The sequence below is a fragment of the Eptatretus burgeri genome, chromosome 7, assembly GCF_056783735.1.
Source record: "Eptatretus burgeri isolate ZD-2024b chromosome 7, Ebu_testis_v1, whole genome shotgun sequence".
Lineage (NCBI taxonomy): Eukaryota > Metazoa > Chordata > Myxini > Myxiniformes > Myxinidae > Eptatretus > Eptatretus burgeri.
Window position 1 is genome coordinate 57,147,594 of NC_140967.1, and position 22,500 is coordinate 57,170,093.

General features: G+C 45.3%; 2 protein-coding genes across 4 annotated transcripts in view; one reads left to right on the plus strand and one right to left on the minus strand.

The window, feature by feature from the left end:
- Positions 1-17,281, plus strand: part of MAJIN (membrane anchored junction protein) — an 83,402-nt gene extending 66,121 nt beyond the window's left edge. For all 3 annotated transcript variants that reach the window (XM_085888574.1, XM_085888573.1, XM_085888572.1), the window contains 6 exons: positions 7,086-7,134; positions 7,212-7,287; positions 16,085-16,216; positions 16,311-16,348; positions 16,430-16,478; positions 16,769-17,281. In XM_085888574.1, coding sequence (XP_085744700.1) covers positions 7,086-7,134; positions 7,212-7,287; positions 16,085-16,216; positions 16,311-16,348; positions 16,430-16,478; positions 16,769-16,896 — 472 coding nt within the window. In that variant the 3' untranslated portion in view covers positions 16,897-17,281. The remainder of the gene's footprint in view (positions 1-7,085; positions 7,135-7,211; positions 7,288-16,084; positions 16,217-16,310; positions 16,349-16,429; positions 16,479-16,768) is intronic.
- A 2,984-nt stretch (positions 17,282-20,265) lies between these two features.
- The window catches only part of LOC147023314 (serine/threonine-protein phosphatase 2A 56 kDa regulatory subunit epsilon isoform-like), a 54,048-nt gene continuing 51,813 nt past the window's right edge, over positions 20,266-22,500 (minus strand). Inside the window, exon 11 of the mRNA XM_085890336.1 lies at positions 20,266-21,406. Coding sequence (XP_085746462.1) covers positions 21,310-21,406 — 97 coding nt within the window. The 3' untranslated portion in view covers positions 20,266-21,309. The remainder of the gene's footprint in view (positions 21,407-22,500) is intronic.

A 22,500-nucleotide genomic window follows, 5' to 3' on the forward strand; every position in this document is an offset into this window, starting at 1 on the left:
TGGTTTGCGAATTTCGTCAACCACAACACTACCCCCTCACCTTTTTACAGACTCGTCCCGAGTCGTCAAATTTTCGTGTGCCATCATGTGTAGTTCTCCCCTAGTACATTTTACCTACGGATCCCTGAGTGCGACATTCATGGTATTCGTGTCCCCAAAATAAATAACCTGAGGGCTGAGTAACTACCTAAACAAACCCACTCACACGGACGACTTAAATAAAATTTCCGGCGCTAAGACAGACATGCCGGGGGCGCACTCATATTTACAGTACATCTTAACCTTAACTTACAAATTTTACACTAAACCATGGCCCAGGATCAATGAACTCTGCAAAAAGAAAGCAGTTAGCAGGGAGCCAGGCTGCTCACATGCAGTCTCTGGCTCAAACAATGCAGGTGACAGGGAACGTGGCCGGCTGCTCACTCGCAGTCCAAGGCCTTCCCTTTTTAACTGAACGCAGTAAACCACAACGGTGCATGGGCTGCACAAACGCAGTCTCCGTGCCAGCTCAAGTGGCACACGCAATGAACACAACGAATGGATGGACGCAAACACGGTGCAAGGGCCGCCACTGCAGGCCCGTGTTGTAGCTGCCAACAGGACAGTTCTCGCAGCTTGCAAACTGTTGCTTTCTGATCCTGGCGCACATGGCAATGAACAGGGGGGTGGGGCAAAGCAAAAATTGAACGGGGCTGGTGAACAGGGGCAGTGGGCATGGCATGGCAAAGGTGATCAGACAAACACAGCCTGCAGAACAAGGCCGCTGCAGGCAAACACAGCCGGCAGACGAAATGGCCGGCACAGGCCTTGCAGAAAACAGCTGCAGACGATCCGGCCGGCGCAGGCCTTGCAGCACAGCAGCTGCAGACGATCCAGCCGGCACAGGCCTTGCAGCAAAACAACAGCTGCCGATGAAGTGGGCCGGCCTTTGCCTTGCAGCAACGCAGCCAGCAGATGAAGCTGGCCAGCCTTTGCCGTTCAGTGGAGGTTGGTGGAGGGAGTGCGGTGGTGCTGGCCACTCGGAAGGCGGGCTCGGACCTCCCCTACGGTCTCCCTCCCAACTTATCGCCTTTGCCTGTCACTGTCTATACCCACTCCCTTAATTTGTCAAACCCCAATTTAGCCCCAACTTATTTTTTTATTTCCCCACTATAAACTGTCCCCTAACCCCCTTTACTGTCCTTGTTCGGCTAACCTATCCTGTCACCTAGCCTACTCCCAACCCCAACGTTCCCTTCCCGGAGGGGAATAAGGGAGAGCTAGCGTCCTTTGTCGAGGCCCAACGAAGCCTCAGGATGGCCTCCCCAGAGTTCAGCGATCTATAACACAAAGTGGGTCCAGCAGCCCACAACGAGAGCGAGGGGATGGATGGTGCGGAGGGGTACACTTTCTAATCTACCCTAACCATTAACCTGTTAAACTACCCCGGGGCTTTCAACAAGCGCCTCTCGCTTAAACTATTGGTTCTATAAACCCAGATTCCCGTCGCCTGTGTTGGTGTCCTTACAATTTCGGGCCTCGCCCCCCAATTTTCTCTCCGTGCCCTCACACGGTCTCATGGCTGGGACACGTGGCTGCCTTTGGCAGGCACGACCCTCTGCCGAATCTCCAGCTATGGCACCCCCGGGCACTACACTGCCTCCGAGCCTACCAGCTCCCTAACACCGGGGAGTGCCCCCCATGGCACCTCCCCTGAAACGCACACGTGGCAGGCTGGCTTCCCAGGCCCCTTTCTGAGGGTCACCCGTGCCCACAACACTGCCCACGCGGCTAATGGCGCCCCGGGCCCCCGCACCAAGCAGGCGCACCCGTGCCCACTACGCTATCCCGGCCCCCCATGGGCCCTTGGCCTACCACGGCCGACTAGCCTGGTGCCCGGGGTACCCACTCAGCGATACTCACCTTTCGCAGCCACGCTCCCAGCCCGTCAACAGGGCTCCTGCACCCCTCCAAACGGGTTTCGAGCCTACATTCACACCAACAACAAAACGACCTCCATTTTGTAAATTTGACTAACCCCCTAACTCACTTTATACTGACCCCGGGGTCCCTTGGGCGGGAGTCACTCCTCCCCCCAATCACTCATCGCACCATGCATTCCCAATTCGCTCCACTCACACAGACCCGCTGGCCTCACTCACTCACCAAGCACATGCTTCCACTTCACTCACCAACTCTTCAACACACTCACCGCTGAACTCTGCCATCCTTCTATCTGCATCCCCGAACTAACTCGTGCTCCCACGTCGTCCCTTATACTATAGCACGTTCCATTTAACACTACGTAGCTAAACTACATCCCCGCTACACATCCACAAGTCTGTCACTGTCTCCAAATAATCCCATTAATCAATTTCCCAACCTAAATCTCGCGACAATCCCTCTAACTAATCCATTCCACGGACTCCATGAGGACTTACCCCTGCCCCATGAAGTCGGTCTAGCTAAGCTAACCCTTCCCCCTAACTAGTTTCCATCCTGTGCCCTGGTAAGGGGGTCTTCCACCCCTTGCCCAGGAATCCTGTGCACCCGAAAGTGAGGTTTGCTTCTTTTTTTTTTTTCACATGCGCAGCACCAGCGCGGCAACTCACAGCTCGCGCACTTTGCACCTGCCCGTGACGTCATGCAGCTGCACGTGTTCCTCGTCCCTCCTTGGACGGCACCATCCGGCAGGGATACCCCTCCTGCCGGATTCCAACCCCACGTGCAGCCATGACGTCACCGTGCGCATGAAAAAAACACAAGCCCCACGTCTCGAGGGGTTCCCCACGCGAACACATGTGCTTTTCCCGTTGGAGCTTAACACACACGATCGTGTGGAGAACCCATCCGGTCCAAATCCATAATCCTGCCGAAACTTTGTCCGTCCGCGGGATCGGCAAATCCACCGCGTGCGTTTCCGGACAGGGACTTCACTCTCGCAAGCGAGCACGTGGGGGCCTCGTGCGTTGCACAGCACGGACTTCGTGCTCACTGCTGGGTGAACCCGGCACGGTCCCCGAAACAACTACAGTCGCTACTCGGCTTTCTTTCCTCTGTCGCAGTCTCCGTCGCCATTCAACACACGCACTCCCGCGTGTTACGACGCTAACACACCACACCATTAAACTCACACCGGGAGACGCGGCTGCATGTTCACACATGCCGACCGACATCTCCCTTACACACAACGACCTTGCACACGCTGTCTCTCTCACGCATACCACCTCCCTCGCACACGTGGCTCCACTCACTCGTGGCCTTCCACTCACTCGTGCCATTTCCCTCACACAAACCATACCACTCACACACGCGGGGGCACTCGCCCGCGGTGCCTCACTCATACTGGCCGTTTCACTCACACACATGGCGACACTCACACACGGTGCCTCATCCACACATGGCATGCTGGGAAGCACGCCCTTTGGCACACTTGCCACTACACCACTCACACACGCGGGGGCACTCGTCCGCGGTGTCTCACTCACACATCGTGCCTCACTCACACACGCGGGGGCACTCGCCCGCGGTGTCTCACACACACGCGGGGGCACTCGCCCGCGGTGTCTCACACACACGCGGGGGCACTCGCCCGCGGTGTCTCATCCACACACGGCGTGCTGGGAAGCACACACTCCGGCACACTCGCCACCACACCACTCACACGTGGTGCTCCATTCATACTGGCCGTTTCACTCACACACACGGCCTCTTCCACTTGCGGTGCCCCTTTTACACACGGCGTGCTGGGAAGCACGTACTCCGGCACAATCGCCACCACACCACTCACACACGGGGTCGCTTCCACACACGGGGACGCACTCACACCTTGCACCACACACACAGGGACAACCACACTGGGGATTCGTGTCCCCACAAGAATCTCCGGGGCCTCTATACCCCCCAAGCTCTCCATGCACCTGTCCACAGCACTCCTCCCCTCGACCTCGCAAAGCACGACTGAACTCACCTGGTCGTGACTCGCCTCAAGGGGGCATACTCCCTCCCCTCGTTCCTGGAGGAGGCCATCCAACTGCTTGCACCGGGTCTCTACCCAGTCCGCGAGCTCACCCCCATTATCCTCCACTACCTCCGTGTGTGTGTGTGCGTCACTTACCCCGTCTTCATCGTGTAGTCTTCCCTCTATCGTTCCCATCTCCCGTGTCTCTGCCAGCTCAGTCACCTCTTCACCCTTTACCTCCCTTGTCTAAACTATTATTTCCGTCTCTTCCCTTGTTATCTCCCTCGTGCACGTCTCCGTCACCCCAATTCGTTTGTCCCTCTCGGTTACCGTCACGACCCTCGCCCAACACGTCCCCCGAATTATTTTTTCCTTACCCGCCTCCACCGCGGGCCCGACAGCCGTTGCACTCTCTCCCAGCTCGTTCACTCCCACACTTGGCGTCGCCATTTTGAGCTCCCTGGTTACTGCCTTCATGCCCACCTGCAGGCTTCGGCCCATGTTCCGCGTCTCATCCCGCAGCTCTTTCATTTCTTCCTTCATTTGCTGTCTATTCGCATCCATCTTTTCGTTCATTTGTTGTGTATTCGCATCCATTTTTTCGTTCATTTGTTGTGTATTCGCATCCATCCTCGCTGTCATTCCGTGCATTTCCCCACTGATTCCTGCCACCATGGCGCATAGCCGGGCCATGTCGGGTGCGCTTGGGTGAGCCGATTCGGCAAGGATCGGGGGGTTTTGGCGGAGGGGGGGAGGGGAGGTGTCATACACCGCGGCCGCCGCCGCACCTATTTCGGGCTCTGGGTTCAGTTGGGCGAGTTCGTGTTCCTGCACAACCAACATTTCCTGCACGGGGATTTCATCCTGGACCATGGATTCTACACATTCTACATCCATTTCTAATACCCCCGGCTCCCGCTCGCCTTGAGACGCCATCTTATTTCTTGTAAAGGGTTAATTTGAATCGCTCGTAATTTGGAGGGAATCGGGGGTCGCTCCTCTCACCCCTGGACCGATTGCCGTGAATTTAGCTGGAGACAGGAGAGCCCGTTTTCCCGTTCTCCGATACCAGTGCCGCGAGGAGGGCAATGAGTTTATATCGCACGACCTGACACCAGTGTTGCGGATTCGCGCCCGCCGGCGTGCGGACGGCCACGTAACTCGAATCGCGGCACGTCGACCACCGGACGGACAATCCCGTCGTGACCCTCTCGGACTAACGCCGGGAACTAGTCACGGGTGTGCCTTTCGGCCTCACCACGATCGTGCCAATCGGCCCCCCGCGTGGGATAGGGTTGCTCGCCAAATTCGACCTACCTAAGTACCCACACGGAGGGTAGACCGGGCGATCGCACCTCGCCGCAGGTCGACTTCGGACACGGGCCACTTTAAGCGACCCGTTCCGTACTATCGGGATAACCGAGCGGTGTTATCGTCAACCCCGACGGTTCGATTAATTATCGGGCGTTTTAGCCCACGACCAACCCTTTACGTGAAGTAAGATGGAGATTCAATAGAGGAAAAGACGAAGCGAAACGGGAAAAACAGTTCAACATTAAGCACATTTATTTCGCGATGGCACACGGATAGCACACATATACAATTATACACCAAAAGCAAATGTAAAAGACGAAACACCACAATAATGCACAAAAAGCAAATGTAAAAGTGAAACACAATGCAGATCTACCACCGACTACCGAGCACACGGCAACACTTATACAGTTTTACTTCACAGACGGCGCCGACAACACATATACTCAAAGCAAAAGAAAAAGGGACCACCCTCCCCTATGAGGGGGCAGACGGGCCTGGAGCCGAGACCGCGTCGAGCCCACCCGTCTGGTGATGAGCCGCAAAATGGCGGTGGCGCCCCGACTCCGCAGGCCTCGCGGACAGTGTCTGGAATGGGGTGGGAACGGGGCCCCCTTCTCACACTATCTCAGCGCGGGGGGAAACAGGAGGGGGTTGTTGATGCTCGGGGGGGATGAGGATATCTCGCTGGCTCGGGTCCCGCGACGAGCGTCTCCACCGCGACCTCGGTCGCGTTACCGGCCTCCCCTCTCCGCAGCTCCCCGACTCTGACACGAGCGCCCCCTCGACTGCCTTCGCCGCCGCCACCTCTCCAACTCTCCACAGCTCCGTCCAACTGCTTTCTCCGACTCTTCTCTTCACTGACTCTTCCCAACTCCACTCTTCCGACTCTTCCCAACTCAACTACTCCGACTCTTCCCAACTCAACTGCCTTTTTGGCGAGCGAACGCGGCCCTTTATAGCCCCCGTGGCTTCGCTCCTTCACCTTCGACCCTTTACCTCTGGCTGGCTCCCCATTGGACAGAAGAAAAGTGGGCGTGAATGCTTTTTGATCCGCGAATCTGCATATAGCGATTATACTCCGACGCACCTGGAGGCGGGGCCAAATTGCCCCATGCTCACTGATAGGACGGAACAGAAGTGGGCGTGAACCGTTTTTGATCCGATTTCTCGGAAAGGTTGGTGTTTTTGCACCTGCTGCTCGGTGCGCGCCCTGCACGAGTCCAGTATCGGTGCCCACAAGCGGCGCGGGAATGGCGGTGATGCGATGGTTGCGAGGGCGAGTTGTGACGGTAAAGGTCGTGGCTGTTGGCGTTGTTGTTTTTGTGAAGCGGCGTTGCGGCTGGTGGTTGTTGTGTGATGGCTGTTGAGACGTGGTTGGTGGTGGTAGTAATGGTAGTAATGGCGGCTGGTCCAAAATAAAGATAGTAAAAGAAAAACGGCTATCTAAAAGGGTCGCAGCCCGCATGAATGACATTTATTCCCTCTAAACAACGGGTTTGGGCCTAACTACACATATACTTACAGAGATATCTCACCTAAGGGACCTGAATGGTGGTTTGCGAATTTTGTCAACCACAACAATATATATATATATATATATATATATATATATATATATATATATATATATATATATATATAAAAATATACATATCTTCCAAAGGGTCTGATAAACTAACAAACTCGTTTTACACTTGCTTTTTTTTTTTAAAGGTCAAGTTCATTCATGGCAGCAACAAGATGTTTTTGCAATTCAAATTAAGAATATTTTTCATCATAGCAGGTGATGGCAAAATTAATGCACATTGTTTTTGTTTTTTGACAGACATTGCAGTACCCATCTGAACAATGACAGTACATGTGCAGAGATGGAGGTATGAGAGCTTGGTAACTACTTCTTATCAAATACCTTTTCTCACTTACCCATCTACACAAACACCTTTTTTAATAGGACGCCATCAGAGCTGTGCTGGCGACAAAAGACAATCTGAAGCCTTTTACAACAAACAGCTTTACAATCTACCCTTGTATCCTTTACTGCAGTTTGATCGGATGATCTACAATCTTCACCATCCCATCCATTCCACTCTTGAAATGCTCACTTTACATACATCACACAAATGCAGAGCCGCTTCTACCTTCATTAATTTATTCATTCATTCCGTATGTACAGGACTTGATACCTGGATGTTTGAAATGGCTTACAAAATTGGAATCAACTTAGAAAAGTGGCACAGGCTGGCTCAAAGCCATGACAGAAGTTTGTAGATGGGAGAATCCATAATGCCAAATTCCCAGAATTACAGAGCAGACAAGAAAAAGAGCAATCAGAGATTACAGACTATCACCAGGACTTGTTTTGTGTGGTGTATTTTGTGTGGCATTTGTGTACTGGTATGTTACATCATTAATAAGAGACATAATTGGAACTGTCAATTTATAACTGCTGCCAATGATGACCGGGTACCAAGACGTCGGTTTTGATGCAACCCCGCTTCGATCAAGTTGAAAAAGATCAAGTTGAAGGAGATCAAGCGGAAAAAAGAAAAAGATCAAGCGTCTGATCAAGTTGAAATTTAAAACATGTATTCCCCTTCACTACTAGATCATAATTGTGAAGTTTCACGTCGTTAATTAGGGGTTATAAAGAAAACATTATTTAATGTTTTCTTCAATCTAATATGTCTGCCAAACCATGTGACATCAATTATTCCTTAACAAACTTGTACACCCAAGGCTTGGGGAACATTTATGGGAAGCTTCCCCTCAATCTGTCCAGCTGTTCTGGAGAAGATTTTAGGGGTTTTAGGGTAAATCCAATATGGCTGCCAAACCATGTGACCTACAACATATGTGTGAACCTTTTGTTCCTCATGGATAGGCGGGCAAACATGTAAAGTTTCGCCTCAATCTCGTGACCGATGATGTCATCAATATTTTTTCTGTGGACCATTTTTATCCTGAGATGACCCTCAAAAATTTTCATACTGATCAGATGTAACATTCTACATTTACAATTATGACATCATAATGAAGGCACCTATGATGTCAAAAATCACACTTATTCCCTTTGAGTACTTGCCACGTGCCAAGTTTCAATTTTTTCCTTGATGTGGTTTCAGAGATGCAGAGGTCCAAAGTTTTTCCGTTTTTCAAACATGGCTGACACACCACATGACCTATGACAACATAATTATCAATATAACATTCTACATGAGTCGCCGCTCCTATGGTGAAAATTTGATCTTAATCCGACAAGCCGTTGCAGAGAAAAACACGAAAGTTCTGTGTGGACAAAGACAGACAGACAGACAAACAGACCCAAATGCAATACCCTCTCCTCCGGCGAGGGTAAAAATCCCAAAACACAATACAAGGTTTTGGCAATCAAGACAAAGGGTTCAGAAAGTTCCAACACTTTTGTGACTATTATGCTCATTGTTTATCCACATCCAATGCCCTTCAGATGACAGACAGCATTCAATTCCTCTTCTGAGTGATTTTCACAGAACAGTTCTTAAGTAAGTATTATTATTAAGTTAGTAAGTGGAATTGAACTTTATCAGCCTTTTATTTCAAACTATAGCTTGAGTATTCTCACACTTATTTCAAAGGTTAAGGTGAGAATAATTGGGGTGTTAAAGACTACTACTACTCAGCGGAAGCATCCGAGATAGAGTTCACAATGCCACGCCATGAGTCTTTATCCATTATCAGTATCTGCGTGTCCGCTATGTCATGCTGGATATCCCTTGCTACGCAGTCGATGTGGTTCAATTGGCAGGAACCAACATTGGCAAATTAGACATGGACGAGGAATCAGAGGCTTCAACCCTGGTGCTTTTGCTTTGTGTACTTATAATCTTGTCAATGGCTATAGTGGATCTGTGGGCGCCACTCCTACAGCCACCCTTTGATATCGTGGTGTGGTCCCCGAGCCTTTACTCATCCAAGAATCACCTACAAGGCAGTAGCTGATTCCCTTAGGTCAAGAGACCTAACCGTGGCGGTAAGGTGGTAAGGACCCACGAGGTGGTGAAGTGGTGGGTGTTGTTGTAATGTAGTTGTGGACGGCTGTTGGCTTTGGATAAGCTCAACCGCCCTTTTTCAGCTCTTGTTTTTAATACTGCTGGGTGTCCACTCACCCTCCTTACTAAACTGGTCTAGTAGGGAAGCCAGTTTAGTCGCCAACCAACTCGAGCATGCGTCAGGTAGTACTGGGTTACATGCTACCAGCAGCAGGTCAACCACAACCTAACACCTAAAGAAGAAGATTATTATTATAGAGTTTGGTAGACATCAAGCTCGCTCAACCTGTTCCTAGGGTCACATGCCAAACTTGATGGAGAACGTCCCACTGGCGTTGACTTGGAAGGTCATTTGCAGGAGACAAAATATATTGTGGAAATGACTACGAGGGGTTAACATTGCTAAAGGCGCTGTCACACCTTGACGATTTAGCCAGCAATGGCAACGTATAAAAATGTATGTAAAACGTTGGCGTACGCTGAAATTTTGATGTTTTTTTAAAGTTTTGGTCGTACTCATAACGTGTTGGTCGTATGCATAGCATATTAGTAACGGGCACAAGACGTTTCGTTGTCTTATAGATAACTTATACCAACGAATGCTTAGCCTGTTGTCGGCGTTCACAACCTATGCCCAACGATAGTTTAACTTATGCATAGCGCGCTGCACGTATCGCCGACGAACTCTTGGCGAAGCCTGTTAAAAACCTGCCGCACGCCGATTTAAATCATAACCGCCTGAAAATTTAAAGTGTCAACCACGCAGTCACACCTTGACGTTTTAGCCAGCGTATGCCGACCTCTGAAAAATTTGCCGAACCAAGCTGGCACACGTCGAATACGTTATGGGTAAATTGTGTATACGATAAGAGCACGCTGAAAAACGATGAAGTATGCTGTCATATTTCATGGTACGTCTCGTACGTCGTGAAATTTTAAGCATGCTGAAAATTTTCCGACGTACTCGCCGTATGGCTCACATGTTCCGCTACGCTGGGAATAAGTTGTAGGCACGATATGGGATCGTTGACACACGTTGACACAAGTTCCTTGTAAGTTACTCATAAGTCGAAACACGTCGAGGTAATGTTTAGCATACCCGAAACTTATTTTCTCCGTCAAGGCACATTTTGTTTTTTTCTCCTTGGCTCCGTGAAGGCACGTGACGAAATATCTGAAGTTGGTGTTGTTGTTTTTTTGTAGTTTGTTTTTTTTAATGTTTTTTTTTAGTCTATCACGAATTTTAAAATATATTTGGACATTTGCTTTTAAGTTTCGATCTCAATGTGACAATATCCTCATACAGAAAATATTCACAGAGAAGGAACGAAGAATAAGACATGAGCAAACTGAAGAGGCAATCGGACGTGACGTAACGGCACATGACGAAATATCGGAAGTTATTGTTGTTGTTGTTTTTTAACGCTGCCAATACGCCATTATACCGTAGCTGGAAATTAGAAACACGTTCAGTAAGTTTTGTGGTCGTCCGGAAGACGTCAATCAAATACGTCTACATACGTCAATATGCGTTGGAGGTGCGTTACACATCGGTTCAAAGCACGTTACTCATAGGTTAGAAATAAGTTTTGGGTACGCTAAGCATTACCTCGACGTGTTTCGACTTATGAGTAACTTACAAGTAACGTGCCTCGACATGTGTCAACGATTGCATAACGTGCCTCGACGTGTGTCAACGATCGTGTAACGTGCCTACAACACGTTACTCATAGGTTAGAAATAAGTTTTGCGTACGCTAAGCATTACCTCGACGTTTTTCGACTTATGAGTAACTTACAAGTAACGTGCCTCGACGTGTGTCAACGATCGTGTAACATGCCTACAACACGTTACTCATAGGTTATAAATAAGTTTCGGGTACGCTAATCATTACCTCGACATGTTTCGACTTATGAGTAACTTACAAGTAACGTGTGTCGACGTGTGTCAACGATCGCATAACGTGCCTACAACTTATGGCCAGCGTAGCGGAACGTGTGAGTCATACGCTGGCATACGTCGTAAAATTTCAAGCATGCTAAAATTTGAGGACAACCGCAAAGTACAACGATGAAAGCCAGTGTACTACGACGTATGGCAGTGTTTTTCAGCGTGCTCTTAATGTTATCAAAACTTACCCATAACGTATTCGACGTGTGCCAGCGTTTTAGACAAAATTTTCATAAGTCAGCATACGCTGGCTAAATCGTCAAGGTGTGACAGCACCTTAACTTCTGCTTCTGGCACTCCCATCCATCTCAGTGTCGCCATTACCATCTCTTTCAGGACAGTGTCGTAGGCCTGAACATTCTACCAAAAACCCCAACCATCGCTACCAGTGAGTGGACTTTAAACCTTGTAGGAGTGCCTCCTATGAACATGGCAAGCTTGATTATTTAGTTAATGGACATCTGCAATTGGAAAAACGATGCTGTGCATCATTACCAACAGAGCAATGCCTACCTACTTTGACAAAGGACATCTTCACAATGTGGAAACACAGAGCTTGTGTCAGCTATTATTCATGTGAGAGTGAGATGTACCAAGCAGAGTTCCCTGAAGGAGACACCATAATCTGGTTTGGGTGATTCTCACTAGTGATGGGAAAATCCTATGATTGTGAATATACAGGGTAAGTTTAAAATCGAGACATTTACAATCATGTTGGAGGGTGGTCTGAAAGAGTGTGAGCTGTGATAAATACAGTTTATTTGGTTCCGGGGCCACAAGATAAATTATACCAGGTTGTTGCATCAATTGCGAAAAGGAAAAGTGTGTGTGTGTGTGTGTGTTTTTTTAACAGGAAATGATAGGAACTCGACACCTCACATCCACGGATATTTCTCACATCTCCTATATTTTCACGAGTCCAATTTGCATCCAGGAACAGAATTATGGTTACTCATTCACGTGGCCACGTGAAATTGCCACTCTTTCATTTAAATGCTGACAATTATGTTTAAAGACAATTTTCATTCCACATTCTGTACAAGCAATGGCGGGTTTAAAGTGCCCCAGTTATCAGAAGCAAGTCACTGAAAAAGCACACACAGCACATGCACGGAAGGCCTCATTAGAATTGATACGTCATTTTGAAAGTCGCCAAGGTTTGGGGAACGTGGATGAAGTTTCCCCTTGATCTGTTAAACCATTCTGAAGAAGAAGATTTTAAAATATTTATTCTTCAAAAAAATCATAGCTGCCAAACCATGTGATTTATGATGTCATAGGTGGGGAACATTTTGTTCCTCATGGATAGGTGACCATACCTGTAAAGTTTCGCCTCCATCTGTTCAGCCGTTTCGGAAAATAAGATTTTTGAAGGTTTTTATATTAAAAAAAAAATGGTGACCAAGCCACGTGACTGATGACGTCATCAATTTTTCCCTCATACAATTTAGCCCTAGAGCCTCAAATTTTCATAATTATCAGATAAATCGTTCAACATATGCAATTACGACGTCATACCGAAGCCACCTATGACATTAAAAAAAAAAAATCACACTTGTTTCTCGTGAGGAGGACTTCACGTGTGCGAAGTTTCAATTTTTTCCATGGTACAGTTTCGGAGATGGAGGTCTAAAGATTTTCCTTTTATTCAACATGGCTGCCTCATCACGTGACCTACGGCGTCATAATTATCATTAAAACATTCTACATGAGTAGTTGCACTTAAGGAGAAAATTGTCAATCAGATAAGCGGTTGCAGAGAAAAGAGAAAATTCGCATGGACAGACATACGCACGTATGTACGGATGGACAACTCAAAAACATAATGGCACCAGCGACTTCGTCAGTGGAGGCATAAAAATATCCGTTCATGGTGAGCGTGACTTGGGTGAAATTTCCACAAAAACAGACTTTGCTGCATCACTGGCAGAGACAGCGAAGATGTGTGGGGCAACGAGTGGAGGGGAACGGCCAGATGGAGCGGAAGACACACTGATCATGAGCAAACGGTCACGTTTGTGTTCACAACATTTCGACCACAATGGGATCACTCCTGATGGGAATACCATTGGAGATCCAAAGCATTTTGCTTGGAACAACTGAGGGAAACCTCTGCGATTCAATGAATGCAGCAATGCGGCTACGTGTGCGTTACATCAGCGAATGAAGTGCATTTCTAGTGAGGAATATAGGGTGCACGTATTATTTTACAACTTGTATGCAAGTACAGTGTGTATGCCAAAAGCGATGGTGAATGAAAGCATGCGTTCATTCGTCTTGCACACAAACCCAACCGTAAAGTGTACACAACAAACAGAGCTCGTTAAAAAAAAACCACAAACAACCCCCCCCCCCACCCGACACAGGATCGTGCCACCTGTTGGCAATCTGGCTATTTAAGATTTCTAGCCTATTGGCAAACCAGGATGTAATCTGCATGGTGAGGTCATCATAAAAAAATTCAATGATTTAAGGTTCATGAAGGAGCCTTAGCTAAATCACATGATGACAGTGGTAGTTCTGTGAACCATGTTCTTGCTGTGCTACCTCCAAATTAACCATGCCCTTTTGTATCCTCCCCAACCAAGCTTGGTTGCATGCACTCCTCCAGCAAGATTTACCTCGTTAACCTTAAAAAAAAACCTTCTCTCATTACTGACCTTAATTCCTTTATCTTCCTTTTCTTACCGATGGAACCAACTCCTTAAAACTATCCAATCTTTCTCTTTCCTGCAATCCTTGAAGGTGGTAACTCATCAACCTATCACACATGTGTTCCCATGATCTTTTCTATTCCCACTGACCTTTCCCATTCATCCAGAAGTGACTCTTGCGCCTGCATTTAACTTGTTGGGCATCCCATCTGCATGGCGCTCTTACTTCGTTGCAGCTTATTTGTCTTTGTCCACTCTGTTTTGTCTACGAGCTGACCTCTGTCACCAAGCTATGCCACACGTATTTACATTGACCTATTGTTGGACTATTTGGATAAAATGAGTAAAGGGGCACAATATGCTGAAAAAGATGTCAATAAACAAAATCAATCGTCTGTCGACTGTTATTCCCTCCATTCATGAAAGATAACTGCACATCGTCACCTCATGGTGTCTCCCATTCTCACCCTGAGCTTTTTGTCTCCCACACCGCCACCAAGGTCAGAGACAGGGGACATTAAAATGAGGTCTGTCCGAAAAACCACCTGTCCATGTCCTTTTGTGTACACGATATTTCAAAAACAGTTGAACATTTAGCTTTCATATTGCAGATATGAAAGGAATACACTGAAAAAGCATGAGGAATACAGGAATGTCATGTATTCCTCATGACATTATCTCAACCTGCTGAAATCATGGTGGTGAATGGCTGAATTATGTTGCTATGGCAACCATCTCGGTAACTTGGCTTTTGTACGCGATATTTCAAATACTGTTCAAGACTTAGCTTTCATAATACACAGATCTATTCCTCATACCACCCAAAAGGTGGGGGACCTACGATATCAACTCCTTGGTTTTTACACTCACTCCCCTTCATTTGCTGCATTGCACCTGTTCCCATACATTCCTTGATCAGTCTGAGCCCCCATCCCACCTCTGTCAGCATTCACCTCTTCAAGCCTGGTGTTGGCTTAACGGTTAAGGTGGCTGGCTTAAGATCTTAGCATCTTGAGTTTGAGCCCCTATTCGACTGTTGAATTAACACCAGGTGGGGTTGACTCAGTCTGTCATCCTTCCAAGGTCGGCAAAATGAGTACCAGTGTACTGGTAGTAGAGGGTGCTGCATCAGAAGCACAGCTATGCCCCCAGAAAATGATGCAACCAGCAGCCACAGGCTGCGCACGGTAGCTAGCTATTTACATCTTCCATGAGCCTCAACTTCTGTGCACACACAAATAAAAATCAGCTTTGCAGTCAGTGCAGCAACCTGCACACAAATACAGCTTTTCTTTTATCTGCCTACTCTGCCTATGGTAGGATTACTGCCTACTCTGATCATTTATAAAAGTTCAGAGGAACTAATATGCTCATGAAAGCATATTTGTTATAAAGCTAAAATCTTACCTCCCAAACATTTCAAACCTTTAATAAACGATGTAGTAGCCCTGTGGGCCAGAAACTTCATTCCCATCAGTAGTTTCATCGTGCACCGCGCGGAAGGACGGAGATGCGATGGCACATCAAGCCCATCCACCATTTCAAGCAGATGCTGCACATACCTAGAAGTTTAGTGAGAGCACAGAACCAACCATAGCTTACATTTCAGGAGGCAAAACATAAGAGGAAGAAGATCACTCACATTCTGGCTGAGAATGGAGACAAGGTAGCGCAGTGGGGGGGGGGGGGGGGAATGGTTCTGAAAAAGTGAAAAGTTGATAATCCCACAAAAGGAGGAAATATCCATCGCTCCACAGTTTGTTCATTTGTAAATCGGTTTTCAAAATTTAAGGGTTACAAAATCCCATTTTAAATCTCAAGTACGGATTACATCCTGGTGAAGTTAATTACAACTTTAATGGTCAAACTGTGAAAGCATTTAAGAGCTGCAACTGTTCATGTTAAATTTGGGAACTTTAAAAAAAATATATATATATATATCTTTAAATATATATATATATATATATATATATATATATATATATATATATATATTTATATATATATATATATATATCTTTAAATATATATATATATATATATATATATATATATATATATATATATATATATATATATACTGATTTTATAATATCAAGGCAGCACATGATAATGGTGTGGCATTGAGTGACATTCAGGGAATATTGTTGTTTTTGCAATAAGACACTGCTGTTCCTTCATTTGGCATCCAGACAAGCGTGTATGGGAAGGAGTCAATGAAATAACATTAAAACATGGCAACAGAGTTTTGAAGCCTTGGCCATACGTTTTCACATTGTACATTGATAAAATCCACAAGCATCCTCAACGCGTTGAGGCGACAGGTACGCGTTAAGGCTAGAGGTATGTATCAACATACAAAAATTGGGAGCAAACTTCCAACCAATAACATTTTGCCATTTTGTACACACGCAACAGATGATGAACCAAACAGCTCAAGCTCGTCTTTTGAAACGGTAAGATGGCTTCAATAATGATACGATTATGAACTGAATGTTGAAATGCGTTACATTTACACTTCTTACGTTATCCTGAAGGCTTCCCAAAGCAGCGAAGATGAACCACAACCAAAGAAGTTTGCAAAAGGTAATGCCATAACAAGTGGCTTGAACAAGTTTACTTTGATTTCCATTGTCCCCCTCTACCTCCTTCCATCTGAATAGGTTACACGAATAACCCCCCTCCCCCAATACACACTACAAAATCTCTTGACACCAGAAATGTGCAAGGCTGTTTAACAACTACATATTATTGTCAATATAAACTGAAGGATTAATTTATTCAATATCCATTGCGTATCTGCAGTTAACTTTATTTAAAGAGGAGTTCAGTTCAGCCATTGTTCTACAAACTCCTCTTTTTATATTTTCTTTTAGATCACAGAGCACAAGTGAGCTCAAGCAGAAAGCTTAATTACCAGTTGGTAGCCACCAGCATTATGAATGAAAAATTGAGATTGCATCTTGTAACAGCTTTTTCACCAACACAACAGACTCTCAAATGAATTTAACATGGCGAGTTAACTGTCGGCTTCATTTTCATTCATCAGATGCCAAATCAATACACATCGTCTTCTCAAACCAATGTCATATGTTTATAATGGTTGCAGCAATGCCATTTTAACGATTGCATTAACATTGAATGTAGCTATTGTTAATAAGTGCAATTGCTCCACCCCCCCCCCACTCTCCCCACGCCCCACCCCCCCTCCCCTCCCCCCCAAAAGCATATTTGTGCCTCAATGCTTTGGAGCAGATCAACATCACTTGAAATCAGTTCTACAATTGATTTGTATCCATAATTTGATTGTTAATTGTGTAATGCAAACATTTATATGCACAAAAACTTCCACAAAGTATGCAAATATAGGATTGCTTCACCCCTGTTGAGAGGAACTGTGTTGTCCTTTTATTTTGTTTCCAGTGTCTAAAGCTCAAGAGTAGCTGTACACACAAATCTCAACAAATACATGAGAATGCAGAAACCAAACTTCAAACAAATGCAGCCACTGAGCTTGAGGGTAGTGACGTCTGGGTACTGGCAATGTCATCTTGATCATCGTCACTTTTCACTCGGCAATACAGCACTTCAAAAATGACGTAATCCACCGCAGATTGCTCGGCACACATGCACAGAAATCTCGAGTAATGAAGTCATTCGGGGTGGCCTGGACATATCTCATGCCTACCAGATAAAGAATGTAGGATTACAACCACTAAAATAAACTTTTTAAAGAAGCTGAAAATACTTATATAAACATACCTGCAAGAAAGGGGTGTGCATCTGTACAACAAAACATTGGAGAACTTCCTGATTAAATCATCTAAAAAGTTGATAAACTGCAGTCCGTATTGCCCCAACGATATGGGCCTGTGAAAGGCCGGAGGTTAGTAGATGGGTATGTTCTAACCAAACCTTCGTGCTTTTGAACACCGATGGGAAGGTCACATCTGAGGTTTGTTGGTGCACAGGGTAAGTTTAAAATCATGATGTTTACTATTAATCATGTTTGGGAGGAGGGAGAGGTGGGAGTTGTAGGGGCTGTTATGAATATACATGTTTGGTTTGGTTCTGGGGACACAAGATAAATTGTACCACATTTGCGCATCTGTTGGTGAATGGAGAAGCGTGTGTGTGTGTGTGTGTGTGTGTGTGTGTTTGTGTGTGTGTGTGTGTGTGTGTGTGTGTGTGTGTGTGTGTGTGTGTTTGTGTGTGTGTGTGAACCACAGCCGCTGCTACCTCGTGAATCCGATTTGCATTCAGGAACAGAATGATGGTTTCATTTCATATATTTTAGAGGTACATCGATACATACATTGCGCCCCTGCAGGATTGCTGAAAAGTGGACCAAATCACTTGAGTAGCTCTCCTGGGTTTGAATCCTGACCCAGCTATAAACTGTCAGCCTGATCAACGTGTGTGCCATCCATCAGTTAGACATAGTTAACCATTTTGAATTTTCCATTCTTTCATCTGAATGCTGAAAATCATGTTTAAAAGACTTTCAATTGCAGATTTAATGCTAACAACGGCAGGTTAAAGTGCCCGGTGGGATGAAGTGAATCACGATAAACAGGAAATGTTCACTGCAGCAAAAACAGCACATGCGCAAAAGGCCTCATTTTGCATTCATACGTCATTTCAAAAGTCCTGTCTTAGTGGGGTGAATAAGGAGGAAAACCCTCCTCTCCATGGACGTCAACCTTTGGGGTTTGTCCGTATTCTATCTTATAAATGCTGATTGTCAAGGAAGGAGGAATCAGCACACACCATGTTTTTTAAAAGTCTTTGGTATGACTCTGCCAAGGTATGAATCAAACCACTGACCTCCCAGATACTGAACAGATGCTCCACCCAATATGCCACAGAGTCTGGTCCCATAAATGTTCCAGGACTGGCAGGATACATTCGAGGTATGTGCACTCATCTGGGTTTGAATCTTGACCCAGCTAGAAACTGTCAGCCTAGTGTTTGGCATGCAGGGTGAGGCATCAATGTGTGTGCCATCCATCAGTTAAACATTAAGCTGGAGTACCTTTCTGCTAGCAATGGTTGTCAGTGGACGTAAAAGATCCTGAATAGGTGAGTTTTTGCCAGCACTCTAAACAAATTAAATTCCTGCCCAAACCACCTTTGGCCGAATATCCTGCATCAGTGGTGATCAAGCCAATATTGGTTCTAACCAAAAGAGTTTCTCGACCAGTCATAATGAGCAGCAGACGTCTGTAAAGGATGTGTGCCTTTAATTATTACACTGTACACGTCACGCAAAGGGTGGTTAAGGAATTGGTTCACTCCATTTTTCTCTCAGTTTATGATCTGCCAGTCTATGCAACTACTTCATTTCAATTGAATTATATATTATGAAGACTGGAGAACGGAAATCGGAACATGAATGGGAACACGAACCTGCAGTTTAGCGGTATTTTGGCAAATTGTATGGAATCTTGTGCTCAGTGTGCATGCGCAGAGAGGAGTGTGATAATCTTCTTTTCCTCTGTCTGACAGTCAAACAAACTGTCAAAAATTTCAAAAATCAAATAAAAAAAAATAAAAAAAATTAAAATCATTCGAAACAGGAAACTTACAAGTTTTTTAGGGATGTCACGAAGGGCACGAATAACTAATGTAACGTGTCAGATAGGTTGGTGTAAAAGACAGTGCGTCAATGACGGTAAACTTGTGATTCAATGGGAGTTTGTTTGTTTTTTTTCTACAGCCTTTAAAACTTTTATTTCAATTTAAGTATACCAGTACGTGCCCGTATGTGCGTGCCTGGCCGTACGTGCAAAAAAAAAAAAGAATTGTGATGTCATAGCAACGTGTCCTGTCATTGGTTTGGTAAATAAATGGCCATAACTTGGGAACCACTTGTCCGATTAATATCATACCTTGAAAAGGCACATACTCAGGTCCCCAGCAATATACCTGGCAAGTTTCAATTAGATTGGACCAGTGGTTGTCGAGAAACAGCGGTCACAGATAGACAGACACACAGAGATTGCTGGAATTATAGATAGATATTTGAACACCAACACAAATCACCTTGTTTGCACTACCAAAAACCTCCGGTTTAGCAGGATTTGGGCAAAATTTTACACCGTCTCAACCAAACAAGTTTGAGACGCGTTCTGAGGGTGGAGGAACTTCAGACAAAATGGCGGTGTCTAGCCATGCAACGACGGAGCGAACTTCATCCAAAAATCCGTTTTGTTCATCTTTTTCTCGAAGATCATTCAGAAATCCCAAACTGTTTCCAAGAAAGTCTCATGTTGTTTTTCTCAAGACTGCATGGGGTATAAAAAGGTGTCGTATGAAATCTTCAGTTAATACATTTTAATACAGAAGCAGACCAAATCAAAACACACACGTCTGAAGTTTATTCTTCATTACTTTAATAAAAAGTTGTTTGGAAGTCATACTTCTTGACAAGATAAGACAAGTTTATCATACAATTGACAAAACATGTTAACCAGTGTTTACAAAATCAAACCATCTCAGTCATGAAATAAGAGTATAAATAAACCCCTAATTGTATATGTTTACAAATCAACCCCTTTTCCAAATCCTGACAAATGTCTCCGTAAATACCATGTCCAAAAATAAGACGTGCTGAAGAGTTTTGTAGTAAAAAAGGAAGCATCGCAATCCATTAAGCTACAAGAAAGCAAGGAGGTATGGTCAGAAAAATAAAACACTCTCATCACACCTGTTCTGTGCTGTACAAAATGCCAGAGCATTACCATCGTCTCCCTTAATACATCTGAGTCACAGCAATACCAATGATGGCTTATGCACACCCACCTTACACTGAATCGATATTATACACAAGTAGAAATGGTACCAAACTAGTGTTTACACGTTGCTGCTTGCTCCGAAGGGTTAACACCCGAAACGTAAGCTTCTCTCTGCTTCCCATCGGTATACTTTGATCAACACTCTGTTGATTTCATCCATTGAAATAGTTATATATTTTTTCCCTTTTAAGTATGATTTGAGGCAATGGTATGGGTTTTTTGTTTTTTTTTACAGGTTAAATACTGCTGTTAACCCCGAGTATAGGGGTCAAGAACGGCATAAGGAAAAAGTTACAATGGCATGTTTTAACTATACACAGTAACCTGCCAAGGAATGGATACGGAACAAGCTTATGCTTCCTGATGTTTCATTCTGCAGTTATTGAGTATTTTACTGGAAGCATTGGACAATGTACAAATTAACATTCATTATACCATACCCAAACTGGGCCAATGACTGAATCTCACCTGCGAGTAAATAATGAATGGAAATTTGAACGCTATAATACAGTTTCACTAACATTAAACGGTCATATTGTAAGAATTCAATAAATCAGCGAAGAATGTCAGCAGCTTTATCTCCACACTCATGGGAAACACTTTCACTACAATCAACCAAGTCATTGAGCAACAAAAGCATTATTTTGTGCGTTTTGCAATTCTAGCTCTTCAAGCTTTCTCCAAAGTTCTTCTCGGTCTTTTTCCTTTTTCTTTTCGCTGAAATGAAACGGCATGACAAAAGGAATCAAAGATTGACTGCGTTCAGGGAAAGGATGTTCATGAGAAGCTCTTTAGTAGGACTTGAAAAATTCCAATTTTTCAACTACGATGACAACAAAGGACTGATGTAAATAATAGTCATATATCATGGGACTAAATAACAAAAACCATCGTTGAATGTCATTTTATTACATACTAATATGTGCACGCGGTGCTGAGCAGGTCCTTCGCATCAAAGATGGCCAGCTCAAGGCCGAATTTAGCATGAAGCAACTGAAGCACAGAGTGGTGGATGCACTTTGAGATTTAATGAGCAAGATTTAACGAGTATGTCTAAACACATTAATATCAGGTTGATGATTACTCCAATTTATCCCATACAAATCATGAATCGTACCACAAAAAAAAACGAATGGGTTGCGTGGGAAGGATGGCATGCAGACCTAAGGGAAATAAACTATTTACTTAGCACAAGAAAACGTAAACGGAAATGGAATAAATCACACCAACCAAAACGTACAGAGAAACCAACTGACCTACGTGCATGCGCGCACACACACACGATTAAAAGAAGCAGACAGGCAACTTCATCCCATAGGCAATAATCATGAGAGGTCTCCATGGCTCTGCATTTCTCCACACTCGCAGCAGCCCCGAGAGTATGCCTCCTCATCCACTTTCCCCACCCTGAGGAGTTTGTCAGCCCTTTTGACCAATCACAAGCCAACCCATGCCTAGCAACAGTGTATTGGTCCCATCCAGAACCAATCAGTGCCATGGCCACCGAACAATGTGGTCCAACATCATTTTGCCTTAATTGTTGCCAATCAGGGGGTGATCATGTTGGAGATCAGGAGCATCTTCCTCCTCCTCCTCCTCCTCCTCACGATTGACGTGCAGGAGAGAAGGATTGACGTGCAGGTGCAGTGTGATGGGAAATGTATAATTCTGCAGCATCTATCTCACCCGGCCCCCACCCGGTTCAGCATAAGAGACAAGTGACAAGACAATTGAACCTTTCCAGACACTAAAGGTTACACCACTGCCTCCCAGCGGTGCAATGCAACCAGAACCACTTATCCATATCCACA